Below are 24720 nucleotides of genomic sequence, written 5' to 3' on the forward strand. Positions count from 1 at the left end.
CTTACTGATTGATGTCCTTGAGAGGGGACCGGGAGCAAGTGGTAGTGAAGGGGGTTTCCTGATCAATCACACCATACCCTTGAATTACTGATAGGAACAGCACAACTCTCCCCTAAAATTCTGAATGTGGGGTAGGGGCTCTTAAGCCAATCATGCTTGGAATTTGCTTTGCCTGGGTGAAGCCTCTCCAGTCTAGAACAACACACATACCGACTGTCTATATCAATGACTCTTGTCTAACCCCGCTAATTGATGCCTAACTGAAAATGACATTTATTAAACACAACATGCAGCACACTTGTCTATCTCTAATCTCAATGTAAGGTTTAAATAATTGCTAAGAGCTTAGAGCATCAATTACAATTGGCACATCCTCCCATAACTATTCCATTAACTACTTCTGTTGGGAGATCTACTATTAATTGTACAAAGGAGAACCAACACCATATTTCTGTTCTGCTATAAAACCACTTTGGCCCACTGCTCTCTCCCACCCTGTCTAAGCATTTTGAACAACCTTTGGACATTAATGTCCTCTCATGCAGAGCTGCTGACACGTGAGTTAACCCCACAGAGGCTTGCTACCATTAAACTTACCCCAAACTCCGTCACTAAGATGTCCGTGATGCTACCAAGGACGGTGACAAAGTCAAAGATGTTCCATGCATCCCGGAAATAGTTCTAGAAGACACAAGAAAACAAGAGACAAGAAAGGCAGAGACAGATTATGAAAAATGTTGTGGAAAGGACAAAACTAGCAGGATTCATTGGCCCCCAACCAGCTTCGGCCAATGAATTAAATAATCATGAGTTATAAAACTTTGCAAATGCCTGGAGGAAGTAACCTCAACGATGAAGGCCAAATAACCTCATTTGTGTGACTAACTTTTGTCAGTGCTGTCAAAGGACCCATAGCGCTTCCTTTCAGACAAGCTCCCAAATGCCAAATATTTGCACTTTGGAGCCTTTTGCAAAAGGAGATGATGGGTTGTGTGTGAATCTATGAAAGATATCTATCCTCAACGACCAAAGTTACAGGTAAACAACTTTTTTTTGTTCTCCAACACGTGATCTTTCATAAATTCCCATACTTGAATTACGATAAAAAACAGTTCTAACAATGCAGTAGTAGAAAGGGATGAGACTCGGCTCACGCAAAAGGATTCCAGAGCATCGCTTGTCCCACTGAAGATTAATTTCAGGTTTGACCATCAGTGTAATAATGCTTATCGAATGCATGCAGTGTTCTCCATGTTGCCTCTACATAATGCTCTTTTAGAGATACGCTCATAAGATAATTTGTGGCATTTTGGTAGACTGATGCCCGAATTAGGGCTGGCGATCTTACGGATCACTGACATAATATCGAATACACAAATATAGAATTACCAAAATATCAAAGAAAAAATATAGAATGCAAAAATATCGAATTCCTATCTACAAACAGGTAAGTATAAAAATATCGAATCAGAAATATAGTTTAAAAAATATAGTTAGTCAAAATATCGATTTTTTTTTAATGTCTTAAAAGTAATTTAAAATAATGAAATAATAAATATAACATTTACTATTACCACTCCAGTGAGTGCAACAGTAGGGAAAGCGTTGGATAGCGTAGGGGTAAAACCTACTATTCCAACTCCAGAGAGTGCAACAGTAGGGAAAGCGTTGGATAGCATAGGGGTAAAAATTACTATTCGATCTGAAATTACTTACCTTCAATTCGATATTTTTCACCACTATATTCTGTCCATTCAATATTTTGTCCATTCTATATTTTGACTTCGATATTTTGGTAATTCTATAGTTTGAATTCGATATTTTGTCTTGTTACCGATCTTACTATAGGCTAAGATGATAATTGAGACAATTTACTCAGCCAAAATTTCACTTGGCTGGCTGTACTAAAAAATTCTGGAAGATTGCTCATGCGATGTGGTCTTTCCTTCGCACTTCTGAATCCAAGCAGTCAGGCTTTACAAAAGTGCGGAGAGAAGCCCAAGCAGTAGCCTTGCAAATGTCTGCAACTAGAGCCCCTCTAGCCAGTATAGGGATAGACGACTTTGCTCTGGTGGAATGAGCTCTGATGCCCTTCGGAGTCAAGGCGATACAAAAGGGGGATGATGGACGGAGCGTTTGAGCAAATCAAACACTCACCCCCAGTCAACTGATCTGGGTTTAATCCATCACCATTCTTTAGCCCACTCAGCCACCCCATTTCAGACATGGCCATATGCAAATCAGTCTGACTCTGTGCCTCATGGGAACAGTCCAGCCCGAACTGCCAAGCCATGTCTTCCATGGACCGGAAACAAGCATCCTGGGACCGGGTTCGGATTCATAATCCTCATCAGCCAGGCTATCTTGAATCCAGTGGCCAAGTGAGCAAGGGACTCACGTCTGAGCATACCCTGCCACACTTAGGGCGAACAAAGCGATACAAAAGGGGATGATGGACGGAGCATTTGAGCAAATCAAACACTCACCCCCAGTCAACTGTCTGGGTTTAATCCATCACCATCCTTTAGCCCACTCAGCCACCCCATTTCAGACATTGCCATATGCAAATCAGTCTGACTCTGTGCCTCATGGGAACAGTCCAGCCCGAACTGCCAAGCCATGTCTTCCATAGTCCGGAAACAAGCATCCTGGGACCGGTTTCGGATTCATAATCCTCATCAGCCAGGCTATCTTGAATCCAGTGGCCAAGTGAGCAAGGCACTCACGTCTGAGCATACCCTGCCACACTTAGGGCGAACAAAGCGATACAAAAGGGGATGATGGACGGAGCGTTTGAGCAAATCGAACACTCACCCCCAGTCAACTGATCTGGGTTTAATCCATCACCATTCTTTAGCCCACTCAGCCACCCCATTTCAGACATGGCCATATGCAAATCAGTCTGACTCTGTGCCTCATGGGAACAGTCCAGCCCGAACTGCCAAGCCATGTCTTCCATGGACCGGAAACAAGCATCCTGGGACCGGTTTCGGTTCATAATCCTCATCAGCCAGGCTATCTTGAATCCAGTGGCCAAGTGAGCAAGGGACTCAAGTCTGAGCATACCCTGCCACACTTAAGGCGAACAAAGCGATACAAAAGGGGATGATGGACGGAGCGTTTGAGCAAATCAAACACTCACCCCCAGTCAACTGATCTGGGTTTAATCCATCACCATTCTTTAGCCCACTCAGCCACCCCATTTCAACGCTCCGTCCATCACCACCTTTGGTTTTTCTTTGTTCGCCCTAAGTTGGCAGGGTGTGCTCAGACATGAGCCCCTTGCTCACTTTGACACTGGAGTCAAGCAAGCCCGGCTGAAGACGGCTGTAATGCAGAAACCGGTCCTGGGAAGCTTGATTCCGGTCCAGGGAAGACATGGCTTGGCAGTTCGGGCTGGACTGTTCCCATGAGGCACAGGGTCAGACTGATTTGCATATGGCCATGTCTGAACTGGGGTGGCGGAGTGAGCTAAAGAACGGTGATGGATTAAACCCAGATCAGTTGACTGGGGGTGAGTGTTTGTATTGTCAACGCTCCGTCCATCACCACCTTTGGTTTTTCTTTGTTCGCCCTAAGTTGGCAGGGTATGCTCAGACGTGAGTCCCTTGCTCGCTTTGCCACTGGAGTCAAGCAAGCCCGGCTGAAGACGGCTGTAATGACAGAAACCGGTCCTGGGAAGCTTGATTCCGGTCCAGGGAAGACATGGCTTGGCAGTTCGGGCTGGACTGTTCCCATGAGGCACAGGGTCAGACTGATTTGCATATGGCCATGTCTGAACTGGGGTGGCGGAGTGAGCTAAAGAACGGTGATGGATTAAACCCAGATCAGTTGACTGGGGGTGAGTGTTTGTATTGTCAATGCTCCGTCCATCACCACCTTTGGTTTTTCTTTGTTCGCCATAAGTTGGCAGGGTATGCTCAGACGTGAGTCCCTTGCTCACTTTGCCACTGGAGTCAAGCAAGCCCGGCTGAAGACGGCTGTAATGCCAGAAACTGGTCCTGGGAAGCTTGATTCCGGTCCAGGGAAGACATGGCTTGGCAGTTCGGGCTGGACTGTTCCCATGAGGCACTGGGTCAGACTGATTTGCATATGGCCATGTCTGAACTGGGGTGGCGGAGTGAGCTAAAGAACGGTGATGGATTAAACCCAGATCAGTTGAGTGGGGGTGAGTGTTTGTATTGTCAACGCTCCGTCCATCACCACCTTTGGTTTTTCTTCGCCCTTCGGAGTCAAGGCATAACACATTTTGATACACAAGATGATCCATCTTGATAATATTCTCCTGTGGGTTGACTTGTCCCTCACCATGAAGTTGGTCATTGATTCTAAAGTCATTGAAGTAGAAGCTGGCTGCTCTCTTGGTGTCTAGCCTGTGGAGACTCTCCTCCTTTTTTGTAGGATGTGGGGGAGAAGAGAAGGTTGGCAGGGTGATGGATTGGCCTAGGTGAAAGGGCATGGAATGGAGAACACATTAAACATGTGAGAACAAGATTAAGATCCATCTGTGGAATTGAAAATGGCAAAGGGACGAAATTGTTTGTGAGACCTTTCAAAAACCTTATGACTACACAGGACTTAAAAAGGGGCGGGTGGTCCAGCAGACAGAGAAAGGCAGATAAATATCCATTGACTGAGCCTACTGAGCACCCTTGTTGAGGCAGCGAAAGGGCGAATCATTAGATGTCAGCTTGAAGAGGGTCTACCAAGTTGCCCCTACACAACTTCATTAACCTACTGTATCTCCTGGAATATACCATTTTGGTGGAATGTGTGTAGGCACACAGTTTGACATCTATCAAATCAGGAGGTAAAGTAAAAGCTTTCAGATTACTCTGTTCAATCTCCAGGCATGAAGGTGGAGGCTCTGGAGGTTGGCGTGTAGAACCTAACCCCCCCACTACTACAAGAAGATGTGTAGCCTAGGAGGGAAACAAATCTGAGGCACAGAAAAACTTGGGCCGAGTTGAGGCAGATCTTCCTCAAGACCAGAAGAATAAATGGTTTGAGAGAAAACACATAGTGAAGCGGAAAGTTCCTGCAAGCAAAACATGTCTTTCTGAGCTCCCTGCAATAGATGCTGGAGGGCACACAAATTGAGGTAGTAAGAGTTCTTGTGAGTGGCACAGATATCCACCAGAGGCGTCTTCCAAAGACTGAAGATGTGTTGGACTACATCCGGGTGAAGGTGCTGCTCGTGGAAGGCAATATGACGTACTCGGAGATTTTCTGCACGTACATTCAGTACACTGGCCAGATGTTTGGCTACCAGCCAGATCTGATGGCCTAATCCAAGAACCAGAGTTGCAGAGCTTCCCAGCTGGGAAAGTGAGACCCTACACCTTAATGCTTGTTGATGTACCACAGCTCGGTTATAGTTTCTGTCAAAATCTGGACAGACTGGTAGGGAAGGGAAGGCAGGCTTTGAATACCAGCTGGAGAGCCCATAATTCCAGCAGAGTGATGTGCAATCTCTGTTCCTCTAGACACCAAACGCCTTTGATCTTCACTTCCCCCTTGTGATCTCCCCATCCTAAGGTGGAGTCATCCGTGATGATTGTTGTCTTGCCTTTGGGGGTTGGAATGACTTCCATTGACTCATATTGCCTTCAACACTCCACCACTCAGAATTTGTTGCAGTGTCTCTGGAGATCCTGATGGAACTCTTAAGATTCCCGCCATGTTGGAAGCACTTACTGCAGATGCACCAAAGTAAAACCTTCATGTGCCAGTGTGTGTGAGCGACCAGCAGAATGCAGGAAGCTAGCAGGCCTAGCAGGCATAAGACCATCAGGTCTGGGTGTCCTGTACTCTCTGTGGAGGGGGAAAGGATTGGTTCAATGTGGTGATCAGGACTGCCCCTAGAAACAGGATGCGCTGAGGAAGCACCAGGTGGAATTTAGGCTTGTTGATTGAAAAACCGAGTTTAAACAGCATTGGGGTCTTGACTTTCAAGTGATGCAACACCATCCTGGAGATCTGGTCTTGAGGAGAATGCCGTCTAGGCAAGGGAACACAGGAATCCCTGATGGTCTGAGATGGGATGCAGTCACTACTATCACCTTCATAAAAGCTCAAAGTGCTGAAGTTAGGCCAAACGGAAGAACTGTAAACTGGTAGTGGGCAGATCCTACTGTGAAGCAAATATATTTCCTGTGCAACTGCAGAATTAGTATATGTAAATATGTGTCTTGCAGTTGACAGACACCATCCATTTCTTCAGCTTCCAGCCCGAGCAACACCTGAGTAAGAGACAGCATTTTGAGCTTCACTTTTCGGAGGAACCAGTTCAGGACTCTGAGATCCAGGATCGGATGAAGACTACTGTCCTTCTTCAGGGCCAAGATGGAATGGGAGTAGTACCCCTGGCTCACTTTCTGATGTGGCACAAACTCCACTAACCCATATGTACAGCAACATTTTCTATCTCCAGTTGAAAGATTTGTAGATGATTGGGTGGAAGGGCTGAAGGTGTCGAGGGAACAGGTGGAGGAACATGCTCAAATGGCAGGGCATATGCTTTTTGCACAATATGTAAGAAACTTTGGAAAGGAGGATACCAATAGTTGGTGCCCTGTGTTCCAACAAGTGCAAGCTATGGCTGCTTCCTTGCAATGGCTAAAGAGGAAGACAAAGAAGAAAGTGGAGTCAGTGGAATGGGATAACCTCTTCCTTTGTCACAGCCTTGGTATTGTTTGCGTGGGTTACCATGCTGTTCTTGCTGAGAGGTGTGATGTTGTTGCCCTCAAAAGCAAAACTCCCTGGAGAAGCCATAAAACTATTTGAATTAGTGGTAATCCCTGTGCTGTGTTTGGAGGCTGACAGATCTTCCAGATGCCTTGCTTTCTTTGAGCTTCTCTGGAGCAGTCGGCCATGGCTCCAAAGATGTGTGAACCCATAAGGTTGGAGTGGATATCCTGAGAGAATCCAGAATCTCTCAGTCAAGCTTAGCAGCGAAGACAGACAGAAGTTCCCATGGCCTGCGAGACAAAGGCTGCTGCTGTGTTCAGCCAGGACTTATTGACTTGTTTTGGTGCAGCTTGTCCTCCCTTACCAGCTATGAGAAGTGGGGTTGAAGGTGGTCTGAGAAATTAATTAGTACCAGCTGGCCTCTGCCCCAGAGGACACGGGTGTAACAACCAATGAGGGAGTTGGCGTTTAAAGATTTCAGGACCATACAGCCCGGCGAAAATGACTTGGCAAAGTGCTACATTTTTTTGGTCTCTGTCCGATGCTGTGACAGGGAAGGGACCTGTGAAGAGTTTGGAGGAGCAGGAAGGATGGACCATGAGGCTCTACCATGAACGGTGTAACACCAGAAAAGCTGGGTAGATGAGATCAGTCTGCATTTTCTCGCTATGACCTGATGCACAGATGTAGAGGATGGGGGTTTCTCTCTAGTAGCGAGAATAGACTCAGTGAGGGCCTTGTTGAAAGGTAAAAGAAGTTCCGCAGAGAAGGATGTAGTGTGTAGCACCTCTGTCAATAGGTTGGCCTTGGTTTCAGCAGAGGGAAGCTGGATATGCAACACTTCTGCCGCCTTCTTAGTGACTGAGTAGTAAGAGTTAACCTCCAGGGAAGATAATCCAGTTGGGGAGTATAGCTTCCATTCAGGCGCTGTGCCAAGGCCACTGGCATCTTTAAGATCAGCATAGTCAGGGTTCAACATTGTAGAGTGCCTGTCCCCATTGTCTGCGTCTGGGCAGGTATCCTCATGGGGGTCAAAGTCCCTAAAAACGTTTTTCCCTTCCTCCATAAGGAGCTGAGCCTCCTCGCAAGATTGGTGCTGAAGAAACGCTTTGAAAGGTAACAAATCCTGCCATGAGAGCTGCAGAGCCAAAGGAGTTGATTTTGGTGCCAGAGGAGTCAGTGGGTTCTGCACCAAAGATGAAGAGCCTGTCAGGATAGTAAAAGGATGTAGCGTTGGCGTGGTGCTGACCCTAAAGCAGAGATCGGAGTTGTGGTAAGAGTCAGGGCCAAAATGACAAGTGGAAAAGGTAAGAACAGGTTGAAGGCTTTAGAGTACAGCATAAGAATAGTTTCAAAGGCATATTCCATTGGACCCATGGGGCTGGAAGTAACTTCAGATCATACCATGAGATATCTGAAAATGTCAAACATTGTGTTCAAGAAGTAAGATGGATATGTTCCAGGGCAAGGAATCTCCAGGTAAGGCTGAACAGGCTGGGGCCTTGGTACCGCCGCCACAGGTGGTAGCGCATCCCGGATCGGTGCAAGGTCCAAAGGAGCCACACGTCCTTTGTGGGTTCTTCCACAAGCTCTGGCACCGAAGAGGATGCTTGTGCACTTGGAAGATTGGCGTCATGCAGAGGCGCGACGTCTCTTCTCATGCTTGTATTTTGACAGCTTTGACGAAAGTGGCACTCTGGTGTTCTTTTTTTATAATCACGTTTAATTGATTTTATAAGAAACAGCAAAAAAAACATTACCAGCTCTTAGTACATTGATCAGTGCATATCATTGACAAGAAATTAATACCCCAGCATGTAAGGTTCAACATATGAGCAGCAAACAGCAATGTCTTCACCCAAGTCCATAAGCAATCATCTGGAATGTTCAATCTTCTACCACCCCAACCCATTTGCCCCATACCCTTCGAAACTTTTTGGGACAGCCTCTGGCCGCATACATTGGCCATTCCTGCGCAGCGCACCAATCCACCCCTCTGCGCCAGCGCGCCAATGGTGGAGCAGTCGGATCCAACCAATTGTAGGACAGAGCCATTGTCACGCCTACCAGTTTGCGAACCTCAACAAAGATGGCCGCGACGCTTTGCGCATGAGCGAGGGAGTCAGGCAGACGTCAAAAGCCTGACTTCCCTAAACACCGACGCTTCGCGCTCTAGTGTTCGTGCGCCCTATGCGTCGCGTCACTTCCGCTCTAAGCCTGTTCTGAATCTGTTCCTGTTTGTGTCCTTTTCGTGCCGGTACTCCTTCAATCCAGCAAGCCACCGGTCCCTACGGAAATCTGAGCCCATCTGTATTCTCACTGCTATCGAAGGGGCTTCCGTTAGTTTCTGGCGAACTTTTACTATTCAGAAGGCGCTCCCGCTCTGGACCCTTTTGAGTGGCTTCAGCGCTTCTGAGTCCTTTTGCTTTTTCTCCTCAGAGCCGGCTAGGATCTCTCCTTTGCTTCCATTAGGTGTCTCTCGTTTGTTGCTCCCGGTTCCGCCCGTCAGCCAGACTTGGTTCCCGTTGGCCGGCCGGACTTGGGCAGAACAAGCGTGGAGTCTTTCTGGGGCATTGTGGGACTAGTAGTCCGCCTGAGGTTACTTATTATTTATCCCCCTGAGCCATTATTCTTTATTATTGTTTCGCGGCACCATCGGACCAGTCTTTGGGTCTTTCCGGATTGGCAGGGGTTGCAGCTGTGGATGCACTGAAGATCTGGTACAGGCGCCTGGCGCTATTTATATGTTATTGTTTATGGTGTTACTGCAAGCCTAGGCTAATAGTGGGTTTCTTTTTGGCACAGATATCATACCAGACCAACACCTTTTAAAGCATCAAACACCTCTCTGCCCTTACACCTCACGCTAGGGTAAGTCCTGGACTAGTGGACGTTTTTCTCATAGAGTAGGAACATACCATATGTCTCAGTGTTTGTCTCTTTCTGTGTAGGTCAACCCATAGCAACTAGTGAAGAGAGTTTTGCTGTGGCAGTTAACAAAGGAAACGTGTGGTGCCCAAGAGAGGAGTTTTTACTATTATCGATAGGTAATTCAGACAGGAGAGGTGAAAGACAGGGAAATATAGGCTGGTGGGGTTTTCTTCACCTGTACATTGTTCATTGTCCTCTTTCTTTACAGTGCCTGTGTCCGACCTGCTGAAGTTTCTGGTCCAAGGTGTCTTCTCCCCTCCTTCCCTTGTTTTGTTCCCTCCTTTCCCTCTTTTCACCTTCGCGTGCTATGGTCTGACAGACACGGTGGTGTAAGAGGGAGGGGTTGGGCCTATCATCAGTTCCTGGCACTCCTGCGGAAACAGCTTGTGGATCCTTACAGCCATACCATGTGATAAAAGTCGGCACAGGGGCATCCGCGGTGGGAACAGGAAGCATCAGGTTGGAGCCCAGCGTGATGAAGACGCAATGGCGTGAGGTAGGCAGCATATAGATAGTATATTTCAACTAATCGGAGCCACATTGAGGATGTTATGTTATGTTATATATTGTCTTTTATAGCGCTCGGCTACTCAAAAAGAGTGTCCCGGCGCTTTTATTGAGAACCTGTATCAAGGTAACACAACACAGCAATAAAAACAGATCAATAAAACAGAGAAACAGGATAGACAGCCTAAGGGGCAAAAAGCCAGGTTTTAAGGCCCTTCCTAAAGGTAAGCAGATTAGTGGCACTACGTAGAGCCAGAGGCAAAGTATTCCACAGCTGTGGCGCTAGCAACCTAAAGGAGCGGCCTCCAATACGAGCCCTTTTTACTCGCGGGACCACCGCAAGAAACAAAGATTCAGATCTTGGAGATCGGGCCGGGTGATAAAAGGCAAGTCTCCTTTGGAGGTACTGTGCTCCCACAGCATGGAGAGCCTTACAGGCCAAGGTCAAGGCCTTGAAAACTATCCGCTTCCGGATAGGCAGCCAATGGAGCGACTGCAGAAGGCTAGCAGCACTGGCTCGCCTGTTCAGGCCATAAATCGCCCTCGCAGCCGAGTTCTGGACGACTTGCATCCGCTGCAAAAGATATTCCGGCAGGCCCAGATAAAGGACGTTGGAATAATCCAGTCTTGAACCAATCAAGGCCTGCACTGTCACCTTCCTGTGCTCCTCTGAAAGTAGAGGCAGAAACTTCCGGAGCATCTTGAGGAGACCGAAGCATGTTGCCGTTAGACCGAGGATCTGAGATCTTAACGTCAGACCCTTATCCATCTTGACCCCTAAGTTCTTAGCCAACTGGGACGAGCAAGACGGGGGAACATGTTTACAGGCCACCATGCCTGCCAATCCGGGTCCGAAGGACAGCCGAAGAAGAGTACCTCAGATTTATCTGAGTTGCACTTGAGGCTGTTCAGCTAGTACCATTTAAAAACAGCCCCAAGGCACTCACGGATACTCTCTCCATCGAAATCTTCTCCTTTCCTACACGAAAAGAGGAGCTGGGTATCATCGGCATAAGATACGATTTGGGCCCCAAAGGACTCAGCCAATGCCGCCAAAGGGGTCATAAAGATGTTAAAAAGAGGCGGGCTCAACACAGAACCCTGCGGAACTCCGACTCCCAGTGGCGGCATCACGGCCGAGTTAGGTGAGGCCCAGACCGTTTGTCGGCAGCCAGCCAGAAATGATCTAAACCAGCTATACACCGTCCCCCTCAGACCGATCTCATGGAGTCTGGCGAGGAGAACCTCATGGGGGGTGTGACCATTTTGGGAGCCATTAGCACATCCCTCCAATCAGCATCGTCCAGGGATCCAAGCCAGCCCTCCCACTTGCCCCGGAGATGGGATAGGGAGTTGGGGGTGTTATTTGTGGGGGAGCGATAGATGCAGGAAATCCCCCCTTTCCCCAAATTGTCGGTCATGACCTGGGCTTCAGGTGAACTATATTCGGGTAAGGAGGTCCCTTCTGAGATGTGAGTGTGGAGGGGGTGGCGCAGCTGTAGGTAGCGATAAAACTGGGAGGCGTGGAGGGAGACCGAGCTTGTAGGTCCGGGAAACGCGTATGTGGCTCCCTCCCAGACATGTCGAATCTGTGAAATCCCAATGAGATCCCAGGCTCTAAAGCCAGAGAGAGCGTCAACGTCCCTGAGCCATGTTCTGCACCACAGTGGGGGACATCAGGTTAATTTGCCCGACCAGTGGGTGTGGCGCAACGAGGCTGGCCAGGTCATAAGCACCCAGTGCGTGACCTCAGGCAGAGTGTGGGGTATAGCAGTCCCGTATAGCATTCCCTGAATGTTGGAGAAACCCAAGTTATATAGCTCCAGGCGGTGTGCCGGGTCTGACCAGCCACCATTAAACCAGTCATGCATGGTAAGGAGCTGAGTCGCCAAATAATACAGATATAGGTTTGTCATTTCCAGACGACCGTCAAAGGGCAGTATCCTGCATGGGTGAGGGCCAGCCTCGGTCTCCGACCTCCCTATAAGAATTTGGTGGCCAAGCCGTCAATCTCCCGGAACCATGACCGTGAGAAGGAGAGAGGTGTGTTGTGAAGTATATAGAGAAATCGTAGCAGAACCATCATTTTAAAAAGGGCTATTCTGCCAAAAGGGTTTAGTGGCAGCGCTGCCATTTAAGGAGGTCTGCACGAACCAGAGGAGGGACGTTAATAGACCAGGCGAGGTCGGGAAGGAGGGCCACCCAGATCCCCAAATACTGCTGCCAAAGAGGAATCGATGACTGCCAATCAAAGCACTCTCTTGATAGATGGAGGGGGACCAGAACCGATTTGGGCGAATTCAATCGGAGGCCGGAAACTCGTTCAAAGAAGTGCAGGGCTCAGAGACACCGAGGCCCCGATCGAGCTGGATCTGACAAAAATATCAGAACGTCATCAGGGTAAAGGGCAATCTTGTCCTCTGTCAGACCGGGCCATCGCCCATCCTGTGAGAAGCAGGTCAGTGCGAATAAGAGAAGCAAAGGACTCCATCGCTAACATGAAAAGGAGGGGCGAAAGGGGGCAACCCTGTCTCGTGCCCCTCCCCATGAGGAAGGGGTGTGAAAGGGCACCATTTCGCATCACCTGGGCTTGCGGCTTACAATAGAGTGTCCGGACCAAATTATGAAAGGGGGTCCCAAAACCCATCTCCGACAACACTGCCTCCAGATATCGCCAGTCAACTGAATCAAATGCTTTCTCAAAGTCTACGAGGAGCAAAAAGAGATAGGGGGTCAGTTGTTGTCGATTCGGAAGAGCGAGGTGGAGACGTCTGAGACAGTGCCTGCTTCCCCAGGAGGGCATGAATCCACATTGGTCCGGGTGGACCAGCTTGCCCAGATAAGGACGTGTGCGGTTAGCCAGGACCGAGGTGAATATTTTGAGCTCCGAATTAATGAGGGAGATAGGAAGATAATTAGAGCATTGGGCAGAGGGAGGCTGAGACTTAGGAATCACTACAATGGTTGCCAGGTCCATCTCGGGACGGAAGGAGCCATGGTCAGCCGCTTCATGATACACCTCTAGAGGTGGGGAACCAGCGTATCTCGATAGGACACATAAAACTCCTGCGGGAGTCCATCTGGTCCCGGTGTCTTACCCGTGGCCATGCGGGAAATAGCGTCATTAATTTCTTCTGGAGTGATCGGAAGATCTAGTTCCTCTGCCTCAGAGTCACTGAGTCGCAGAATGGGGAACCGTTCACGCTGGAGGAGTTCTAGGAGTGTGAAGTCAGGAGGCGGGACAGAGTAGAGAGTAATGTAGTACGAGGTGAAGCACTGGGCCACCGCCACGAGGGTCCGTTTGATCTTCCCTTGGGAGTCAACCACCTCAGGGATAATACGATTGGCCATACGGTAGGTGGCCAAACGATGCAAGAGCTTCCCATTTTATCTCCTCATCCATAAACTCGTGCCACGGAGGACCTTCAGAGCAGCTTAGCGGCCTCCAGGGAAGCCTGTTTGACATCGTCCCTCAAAAACACCAATTTCCGATCCTGGGCCTCTGTTCTCCCCCCCTGGTGGTTGGGCTTCAAGCAGGGCAGCCTGGGCTTCCAGAAAAGTGAGACGGGCTTCCTGTTTCATACGTTGCGTTTGAGTTGGCCTTTGGCAAAGCAGCGGATGGTGACCTTACTGGCCTCCCATAGAGTACCAGGAGATGAGACCGAGCACTGATTAGTGGAGAAGTATTGACGGAGTTCCTCCCCTATTTGTTTCCAGAAGTCTTTGTCCGGGAGAAACCAGGTGTCTAGCTACCAGATCGGGTGTGAAGATGCCGGGAGGTTGCCCATCTGCATAGATACTGGGGAGTGATCTGATAATCCCCTGGGAAGGATGGTGATGGCCTGGATTGACCGACAGTCCAAGGCAGGCAGGAAGAGATAGTCCAGGCTGGCATGCATGTGGTGGGAGGCTGATGTATGAGTGTACATACGAGTGGTCGGGTGCCAGAGCCTCCAGGCATCTCCAAGGACCAGAGTCGCAGCCCAGTTCGAAAGGAGAGCAGACTGTCTAACCCGGGAGGCAGAAAGGGCCGCAGCAGTGTCAAGGCCAAGGTCCATAACTGCATTGAAGTTCCCCCCAACAACAGTCGTCCCCGGGGGTAGGGCAGCCAATAGTGGAGCGAGGCACTAAAGTGTGCAGTACAGTAGAGGGGGAGGGAGTACACAGCGATCAGGTTCAGGTCCCCAATATAAGCTTTCAAGATGACAAAGCAGCCCCTCAGATCGTGTACTACTTCACGTGCCACAAATAGAAAAGCGTGGCATATCAGGACCGCCACCCCCGAGATCCGCGGGTAAAACCAGAGTGCCAGATCCCACCATAGCCATAGCGCGCCAGAAAGGGACAGTGGTTGCCTACCAGGTGGGTCTCCTGAAGCATCAAAATATCCACAGTGTGTCGCTGGGCATATCGCAGGACCGCAGTGTGCTTGACTTTATCTAAGAGGCCGTTAATATTCCAGGACATAACATGAAGTGATGTCATCCCGGAATGATCATCAGACATGGGTAGAGTGGACAAAGGGCCGAGCACCCAGATTTTGCAGTGTGTGCGGTAGTACAAATGTGTGGGGTAACAGAAATAGAATTACAATGTTGATCACTGCATGCTCGTTCCTCAGCTAAACAGAAGTGCTGGTGCAATAAAAGAACAAAAAACAAACAATAAAACTCGGGACAACTGTCCCCCCTCCCCAACCCAACCCCCAGCCTATACTTCAGGAACAGAAGCATCTGTCGCTCTAACAGTGGAGAGCTAACAAAAAAACAAACTAGAATGTTTGGGAATGGAGAAGTATGTAGGACCCCTCCTCATAGCAGGATGTGCATAATCAAGTCCGTCTGGAATTGAAGCAGTGGTGAGCTGATGCTCCACCTCCGGACGTGGAGCCATGCACGGCAGGAAGAGACAAGCTCATGCGGGGCCCGTGAGAAGCATCGGGCTACGTGAGAGATCTATATCCGGCAGGTCCAGCAGTGATGGCCGAGGTGAGGCACTCCCAGGGTCCAAGCGTCCGGAGGAGTCAGACCGCCGCACAACCAGGAGGTCCCACGAGAGCAGCCCCGGCGTCGGAACTCGAGAGGGGCCCAGCAGTGAATCCAAGCGGGCCCGCCTTTGACCAAGGCGCCTACGTGAGCGGTTGCGTTGAGGACGGGGGGCAGGGATCTCCTGGCGGGTGCCACCAGACGCACCCCCGGGTGATGGATTTTGGCCGCTGGTCCGCAGGGGGCGTTCCTCCGTGGCCCGTGTCCATGCCTCCTCAGGGGTATCAAAGAATAGGGTCTTGTTGGAGAACATAACCCGCAAGCGCGCCGGGAAGAGGAGCCTGTATTGTATGTTGAGAGCGCGCAGATTCTGCTTGACTTCCCCAAACGAGCGGCGCTGACCCTGGACCTCGCGAGTGTAATCAGGGAAGATCATGATCGTATGATTGTCACATTTGAGGTGTTACTGCTTGCGGGCCTCGGCCAAGACAGAGTCACGGTCTTTAAAATTGAGGATTCACATTATGACCGGTTAGGAGCAAGGGAGCGGTGTGTCCGCTCGATCGTGAACCACTGGGAGAGAGAGCCCTCGGTGATCCACGAGCGCAACCACCTCTCTACAAAGTCCGCAGTACGGCTCTATTCCACCCCCTCCAGAATTCTCATCAGGCGAAGGTTGTTGCGGTGGGACCTATTCTCTGCGTGTTCTGCCTGCCGATGTAACTCCTGGGTATGAGATTGGAGATGAGCGACTTGTCCCTTAAGTTGCTGAACGTCATCTTCCACTGTGGAAATGTGGGATTCGATTTCTTTAATCCGAGCCTTGGCGTTTCGAAGGTCTTGCCAGATGAGAGTCACATCATCCCAGACTTCGGCAATCTTGAATGAATGAATGAATGAATGATTACAGACTTGGTATAGCTCATGGCTACCCGAAGGCATCCCAGCGCTTTGTGACCAAAGCAAGCACCACTCCTCAGCAAAACAAGAGAGTCCTTAGTCGTTTCCTAAAAACAAGATGGTGGGGTTCAAACCGAATGTTCTCAGGGAGTAAATTCCAGCTTTTAGCTGCATGAAGCGAGAACAGACGGCCCCCCATACGTGATCTCTTAACCCTCGGGACGGTCAAAAGATTAAGATGGTTAGACCTAAGGACTCTTGAAGATTGATATTGGCAAAACAGAGAACGCAGAAAAGCCGGGCCATTGTTGGTTGTTGATTTGTGAGCCATACACATAGCGTTAATTCGGATCCTCTCCTGAACCGGTAGCCAATGTAGGGAGCGCACTGCGGCCTTCGCAGAGCAGTGTCTCGGTACCTCAAGTAACAGCCGGGCTGCGCAGTTCTGAACCGACTGAAGTATTTTAATAGTGCCCACTGGGGCTCCTAGATAGACCGCATTGGCATAGTCCAGTCGGGAGAGTATAAGGGACTGGACCAAAAGCCGTCTGGCCTCAAATGGAAAAAGGGTCAGAACCTTCCTTAACAGCCTGAGCAGTCCATAACAGGTCGAGGCAACCTTTCGGGCCTGCACCTGAAAACCCAGAGAGGGATCGAGCCAGACTCCCAGACTCTTGATTTGGTCCTTAGGAACAGGGGGAGGACCCAGACACTTCGGCCACCAAGGATTGAGATTAATAGGGGCTTTGTATCCCAGGAGCATAATTTCGGTTTTTGAGCCGTTAAGTTTTAAGAAGGAGGAGTCCATCCATTCGAGCACCCTTGTAAGACAGGGGGACAGATTGTTTGTCCCAAGGACCACATCTTCCGACCTGGCAAGGGAGACAACCAACTGGGTGTCATCGGCGTAGGTGACCAACTTGATTCCCCAGGGAAGAACCACCTCAGCCAAAGGCCTCATGTAGATGTTGAACATGGTTGGGCTCAGTGATGATCCCTGGGGAATGCCGTAATGCAGTAGAAGTTGTTTAGATGCAGATTCCTCTTCAAAAACTGAAAAGGTTCTTTCTGCAAGAAAGGATTGAAGCCATTTTAGGGCCACCCCTGAGATACCAGCATCCCGCAGGCGCCGGCTCAGCAGTGTGTGGTTTACTGTATCGAAGGCTGCGCTGAGGTCCAACAGGACCACCACAGCGCAGCCTCCGGCATCCACAATTTTCCTTGTTTCTTCCACCACCGCGACCAGCGCGGTCTCTGTGACCTGCTTAGTTCTAAACCCCATTTGAGTGGGGTAAGGGCCTCCGTCGTTTTCAATGAAGGCAGATAGATCAGGTGGACATGATTCTCTGCCATTTTGCTAAGCCCCAGGAGCAAGGAGATGGGGCGATAATTGACCCAGTCCTCTGGGTCAAGGCTAGGTTTTTTTAAAAGAGCCTTAACTCTGGCTTGTTTCAATAAAGGTGGAACCACACCAGTGGCCAGAGAGGTGTTGATGACGTTCCTGATGACTGGGGCCACAATCTCCGAGACCTGTTTAAGTACAGATGGCGGAGCGATATCTGAAGGTGACCCAGATTTAAGATTATCGAGAAGTCTTTCAACCATAGGAAGATCAATCAGCGGGAAAGCATCAAGGGTTGAGAGCGGTGCAGGCACAGTAAGATGGGAGGTGATGTCAGTGTTATCATTAATACAAAAGGCAGAATAAATATTAGACACCTTTGTGGCAAAGAAATTGGCTAGCTCCTCGCAGCGTTTCTGAGGGTCAGAAGCTTCATTCGGGGGACAAGGGGAGGTGACCAGGGATTTAAATTTTTTATAAATTTCCCTAGGGGAATTAGCAGCTTCAGAGATCTTCACCTGATAGTAAGATGATTGAGCCGATTTTAATTGATTCTTGTATGCCCTTCATAGAGGATTGAGAGGCATGGATAGCCTGAAGGATGGTAGATAGGTCCGCAGAAGGTGAGGCATCCTTAACCACGCTTCCCCCAGTTGCCCCGGAGTCCGTGGTGGTGAAACGGTCTATTTTAGTCTGGATGGCTGGGGTTTTGATTTGCTTGTCTGGACCCACGGCCGCCACCCAACAGGGCAGGGGCCCAAAATTGTCCTGTACAAAGGCCTATGTAGCGGGGGGGCCCACGGTCAGAGCCGGAAGGCATAGGAGCCAGACAGCAACAGGGGGGAAGTGGAGGAGGCTCTTCCAAGACCTCAGGCTGCTCGGTACATGCGGCCGGTTCCACCTCCCCGGGTGAGACCCCACACCAGAAGCAACAGCACAGAGGCCCGGCCCCAGGGTCAGCAGCAGGGCCCCCGTACTAGGGGCCCATGGACCTTGCCAGGCACCACAGGAGCAAATCGTGGGCAGGGGGTTGGTGGAGGCAGCCTCCCAGGACCTCACGCCACTGGCTGCATGAGGCATATTCCACCTATCATAAACTACACATAATGTCCTGAGCTAAACAATACAACGAAGTGAAGGTACAAGTATTAAGTTCCAAAGTCTCAGTTTCTTTTCAAAATTCTTGATTTATTTCCATTGGTGATGTAGTCCAATCTTCACCCATACATAGAGAAAAACAAACGCTGCCAACACGTGTTTCGTCTAGGCCCCAAAGACCTCAGACTTCATCAGGGCATATAAATCACAAGCTACGTAGTTCCATGAAGCAAATAACAGTAGTGTATGATTTTGAATTCCAAAACACCTTGTATAGTGATAAATCAGATAATCCCAGTGTGCAGGTATAGCGAAAAAAGTCCAGTCCTTAGACGTAGTATCCAAAGAATGTACCAGGAAACCCTTAGTATATATCCATGTAGCACATCATCAAAGTTCAGGTGAAGAGATCATGTCCTCCGAGTGCGGAGAAACCACGTCTTACAAGTCAGGCGGCGTCACCAAGACCTATATAGCAGACTAAAGATGGCCATCTTTAGTCTGCTATATAGGTCTTGGTGACACATGGAAATAGTGCATCTTGACTCGTTGTACACTTTAATTGCATTGACTGAATCTAATTTGTAGAACTGAATACATTGTATCAAAGTGTACTGTTGTAAACTACATGAAAAGTGATTTAGAAATACAGCAGACTTGGTACTCACCCCACTGGTTCATATTTTTCCCAGTGGACTTTGGGTACGTTGTTTTGAATGTTTGAATGAGAGTGGTATGACTGTGAGATGTTTGAATATTATGAATGATGTTCGTATGAGGTGTTTTATCTCACTTTAGTGTCCTTTGTTTGATTATTTCCCTGTATATATTGTATTGTATCTTTTGAATTTCATAACTAATTGAAAAGTTTGGTCAAATTAAATTTTTCCAAAATAAACAGCTATTTAGTAGCATACACATGTATTGAACTGGTGTTTTTACATGTGAAATTTGTTTTGGTTTCAACTAATTATCAGTATTGACAAATCTCCTTTCTTTGCTACATAGTATTTGGCTCAGCCTTACTGATTAGAGCCGGCCCTAGTTGTCAACAACTCTGTGAATGCAGCTGAATCCCCTCCACCCGGGCGACAAGCAGGTAGTGTAGCAGAGGCCCAATTCCAAGGGCAGCCAGAGGGGTCGCCGCACTAGAGGGCCCAGGAACAACACCAGAAGTCACAAAAGCAAGTTGGGGGCAGGGGGCGGTGGAGGGGCCCCCTCCGAGAAACTCACGCCGCTCTGTGGTTACAGCCGGGTCCACCTCTCCGAGGGCACCCTCTTGCCAGGAGTACTGTCACAGTCCCAGAGCAGTAGTGTGGAAGCAGATGCAAAGGCCCGGTTGGGACGGACCGGCATCGGTGGATCGCGGCAGGTGAGGAGAAGCAGCGGGCCGGACCTTGCTTCGCTCTGCCCAAGGCCCAATCCACTTGCCTAGCAGTTAGTCTGAGCGCATGGGGGGCCTCTCACAACACAGTCCTAGCCCCACCCCCACCCCCACCCCCCGGGTCTGCAGTGCACCAGGCCCTAGATCGCCTCGCCGGCAGAGGCGTTGATCACAGAGCATCAGCCGAGCCCCAGCCGCCACCAATCACTGTCCCCCGCCGCCCGAAATGGCGGCCGGCACCGCAGAAACACTGAAGGGGGGCAAGTGGATCAGTCTCGGATGTCTCTTATGGCCGCAGCCAGCGGCTCAAGCCTCTCGTCAGGTATGCCAACCCCAGCACCGGCAGGCAGGAATTGTCGACAACAGGCTGCCAACGCAGGGTCTCAGCCGGTCAGGGGAGGAGAATGCAAGCGGGCATCAGGAGGCGGCCGGTCCCCGGCACACCCAGGGAATCCCACAGCTCACCGACTAGGGGTTGGTCGCTAGGTCCTCAGGGGTCATCTCTGCCGGCACGGACACACAGGTGCGAGCCCAGACAGCTCGCTCCGAGGAGTTTGGGCGCCTCGACTCAGGGCATGGACGCCGCCATTTTAGGTTAGGGCACCCGGCAGGCTGGCAAAGTTCTAAAAACGCTGGATCACTGGGGTCTTCACGACCGGAGCCGCTGACAGGGGTTGCAGGAATGGGTCGGCGACAAGTCTTAAGGCCGGATGGCTGCCAGAACAGACGGGTCACGGGCAGATAGCAGAGGGGTCCGGGAGCACTCTCAAGTTGCGACCGACATCTTGGCTCGCTAAGCCACACCTCCACTCTGGTGTTCTTGATGTGGGTTTTGACCTCTTGTTCAGTTAATGTTCATGCTGAGTCTGACCTCCAGATCCTTAATAGATTTGAGATGCATACTCCCACTGGCATCACAGGCCTTAATGTCATGGTCTAACCCAAAGAACCACATTTAGATGTCATGCATGTCAGTGACGGATACCAATCATGGTTCCTGCAAGTTTTAAACCCTGAATGCTCAGGGGGAGACCTCATGTAACTGTACGTGAAAAATGTTTGAGAAAGGGTAGACAAACATCGATTAATCTACTGAAGAGAGTTGAGCTCTAAATACGCTTTGATGGCACAGTAAAAAGGGTACTGACATCAGTGTGCTGATGGTGACTATTAGAAATTTGGCCTCTAGTTGACCTAGGTATGCACCCTGTCCAAATAGGGACCACCACTCTAAGTTAGATACACACTAAAAGATAACCTGTGCTCATCCTCTGGTAGCCTGGAACAGAGCATTCAGTCTATCTAAAGAGGCAATGTGTAAACTATTTGTGCAACACACCCACAGCAACACAATGAAAACACCACAAAAAGACTCTGCACTGGTTTTGAAAAATAGACAATAATTTTACAAGTAAATATAGACGAAAACGACAAAAATCCAATAAGTAGAATTTGAAATAGGATTTTTTAAAGAACACAAGTGTTTCTAGTGCTTAGAAGAAATAAGCGCCTATGGGGGTTATCTGGTTGTGCTGGACCAGGGAAAAGTCAAACGTTCAGGCTGCACGCGATGGAGCATAGGCCAGTTATAGGGCCCACACAGGCCTGATGAACAAACTACCTTGATCCTTGGTCGCAAAGAGAAATGCAGGGTGCAGATGTCGAGTCCACAGTTAAGGTGATGCACTGATTTTCTTCATGCAGTGGCGATGATGCATCGGGTCCATTAAGAGAAGTGACGGTTCTGAGTGCGGCAGTTCCAAAGACGATGTGCTGGGTTAGTCCACACTGGGGGGGGGGGTTGCAATACGTCAATCTTCTCCATGCAGTGGCAGTGATGTGTTGGTTCCGAAGTGGTGGATCTGGATGCGATGCAGCGGTTCAGAGCTAGATGAGTTGATTCCACTTCCGCAACCGGGCTGATGCGTCGGTTCTGCTACACACAGACTGGACCAGAATTGATGTCTCTAGTGCAAGTATCTGGGTCCATTACCAGTGAAGCAGACACAGGAGTAGGTGTAGAGACTTTGATAGTCCTGAGTCTCAAACAACAAGAGGCAAGCCAACAAGCCCTTGGAGATTACTTTAATTGGCAGCAGACAGCAGGGCAGCACAACTGATGAGCAAGCCTTCCAGGTCAGCTGTCCAGCAGAATGTCCGTCCTTGATGCAGCACAGCAGTTCTTCTGACAGAGTCCATTGAAGGTCCAGAGAGTCTGATTTGATGGAGTTAGCGACCCACTACTTATACCCAGTTGTGCCTTTGAAGTGGGGGTGACTTCAAAGGAGGGTCTTAGAAGTGCACATAAGCCCTTTCTCCCCAACTCTGGCTCTAGGTAGGTGGACATATCCAAGCAGTATCTCCTGTGGACTGGGCTCAAAGCAATAGGGAACTATAGGTTTGATTTAGAGTTTGGTGATCAGGGAACTTTGTTCCAAAGGCAATGATGCACCCTTAACCCCAAACCCCTGGTCCGCCTACCTCACTTAGAGATGCCCAGACCATATGTGTTCCCTGGACAGAGCATTTCTTGGCTCCATCAACAGACTACTTCCTCCGAGGGCCCGATAAAGTAGGGGCCATCACAGGAAGAACTTTACACCACCTGCCCTATTTAGGGTGGAGGGTGTAAAGTCTTTTCTTAACTGTCTGTCACCACTGGGCAAAATCTGGTAGTAAGGGACAGAAAAAAAAACAATTATGACCCCATACCGGAGAGGGGAACTCCCAAGGTGTGAGGCCATTCATTTCTTGTTTATCAAAAACAAACTCCTGCTTTGGGAGGTTTGTTTTTGTAAAACTATATGTTTTTTGTAAGTTTGACAGGTGTCCGTCATGTCTCATGGTACTGTTCATCAAACTTTTCTTACCTTGCCAAGAACTACCTTGATGGCAGTTCCTGTCATTGTAGAGTGTTGTCCGCAGGGCTGGTGGAAAACTCTAAATTTAGAAGGCAAAAGTCACTCAGGATGGCGGTGAAACATTTCTCACCACCATCCCGATGGAGAAAACTCTGCCTCCCAAACTATAAATCACGTCCTATATGCCCTGTAAATCCTTTGACCACCACCACTACTCATAAAGTTAAAGTGCTGTCAGTATGCATGCCAAAGTCAGTATACTGATTTAGGTCAGACAGTCACATACCCCAAAAATAGCAAACATAGATGCCCTGTCTCCTCCACTGAATAATTGGACGGGATCAATGGCTCCCAGAACGAGAAGTCTCTCAGATTTTCTGCAAGTGCCCCGGAGGGATTGTCTGAGTTTATTGCATCAAATGTATCCGACGTCCTGGGGGTTTGGAATTTATTGGGTGTAATAAATTGACCCTATTCTAATTTTTTGGGGAAAATATGCAGTTTTTGGTGCTAAGTCACCAAATCCGCAATTCTCAATAAATACCAGGTTTTCCTCTGTTAGCATTTCAGCAGGACAGATCTGCTTAGATTTAACAGAGGGTACCAACTTTACAGCAGCATGTAATTATTGGGTTTGATAAAAATCACACCACTTAAAACTGTGATCCAGGTGCAAAAAGGTATTTGCTCAGGGATTGCAATTTAGTGGACCATTTATAATAAGTCTCTTTGAATCAGAGCCAGAAACCCTGAACGGACGACAGAAACAGTGCTTCTTTGGCGGTGACTGGACAACCATGAGCAACATGAGATATAAGTAATATGGGTCCTACAATGGCTGTGGAAGAAGGAAAGGTCGCCTGTTATCCCAGCTCTCCTTCAGTGGAATTTCTATTGAAACCATAAACACTGACTTGTCCCACAAGCCGGTAGGAACCTGAAGAACTTCTACAAAATACTTAAATGTAGTGATTTTCTTAAGAAAAGTACATTTTTTAAATTAAATGCATTGTGGGCATGGATGGTAAAGGCCTATTGGCCAAATAAATTGTGTATATTTTTCTTCAAAAAGAAGAGCATTATAATTTAAAAAGGGGTCAGCAGATTGCCAAACAAAAGAAATCCGTAAAAGTAAGCATCAGTATGGGAATCGCGGTCCTGTTAGAAAAGGTTTATTCGCCTCCAAACAATCTATTTCGAGATGGATTGCCTACTGTATCCTAAACTATATTATCAGAGAGCCAACAAATCCCTATCAGATAGAACCAAGGCGGATTCTCAAGAGCTAAAGCTGCAGCTACTGACTGATTAAGGAACATTTCCCATAGCAAAGTTCTGCCAAGAAGCTACCTCGGTCTTCACAAGTCACTATGGTCTTGAGTCAGACTCTAGGGCTGATGGTGAGGTGATTTGGATTTTTGAAACAGCACGCCATTTACTTTGACTGCATTTTTAAAGTAGGGTCTTGCTACTTTGATTACCAATTGAGGACTCCTGAAGGAGAAATGTTCTTCTTCAGTGGACTCTTCATTGAAACCATATGCAGCCGTTTCTCCTTCCCAATGGAAGAGAAGGATGTACTGAGCAGGAGTACACGTCTCCCCACAAAAGAACTTGAGTAATTGCCACTGGCAGGGCCTGATGGGACAATGGTGAAGTGATCTTCCTTAAAAAGCATTTTCGGGTTACCAGCCTCCAAAGGCTGCAGTTGCCTAGCTATATTGCCCCTTTTTCTTTTAAAAAAGCCTTGTGAAAGAGTTTTCTTTTATTGATCTGGCAACAGCTTTTATTTGCAATTAGATTCTTTTTTTCATAAGAAGTATACAAAATAAATCAGCCAATTTAACTTGTATCTAGGCTTCCATTCTATGTTTTTGATTTTAAAAATGAGATTTTCTAAATAAAAGCATTATTACATTTAATATTTTGTAAAACGTCTGCGAGACCTTGCATGTTGGCGGGGCTATTAACCTGTGGTTAGCAATAAAAATCAACTACTTCAGCAACGAGTGAGTGACTGGG

The 24720-nt window shown here is 48.6% G+C and overlaps 1 protein-coding gene across 1 annotated transcript in view; it reads right to left on the reverse strand.

Annotated features, from left to right (window-relative positions):
• CACNA1A (calcium voltage-gated channel subunit alpha1 A) overlaps window positions 1–24720 on the reverse strand; it is a 1120700-nt gene that overhangs the window by 415786 nt on the left and 680194 nt on the right. The window contains exon 31 of the mRNA XM_078685323.1: window positions 598–681. Coding sequence (XP_078541449.1) covers window positions 598–681 — 84 coding nt within the window. The remainder of the gene's footprint in view (window positions 1–597; window positions 682–24720) is intronic.

This window comes from Lissotriton helveticus, chromosome 1_1, assembly GCF_964261635.1.
Source record: "Lissotriton helveticus chromosome 1_1, aLisHel1.1, whole genome shotgun sequence".
Taxonomy (NCBI): domain Eukaryota; kingdom Metazoa; phylum Chordata; class Amphibia; order Caudata; family Salamandridae; genus Lissotriton; species Lissotriton helveticus.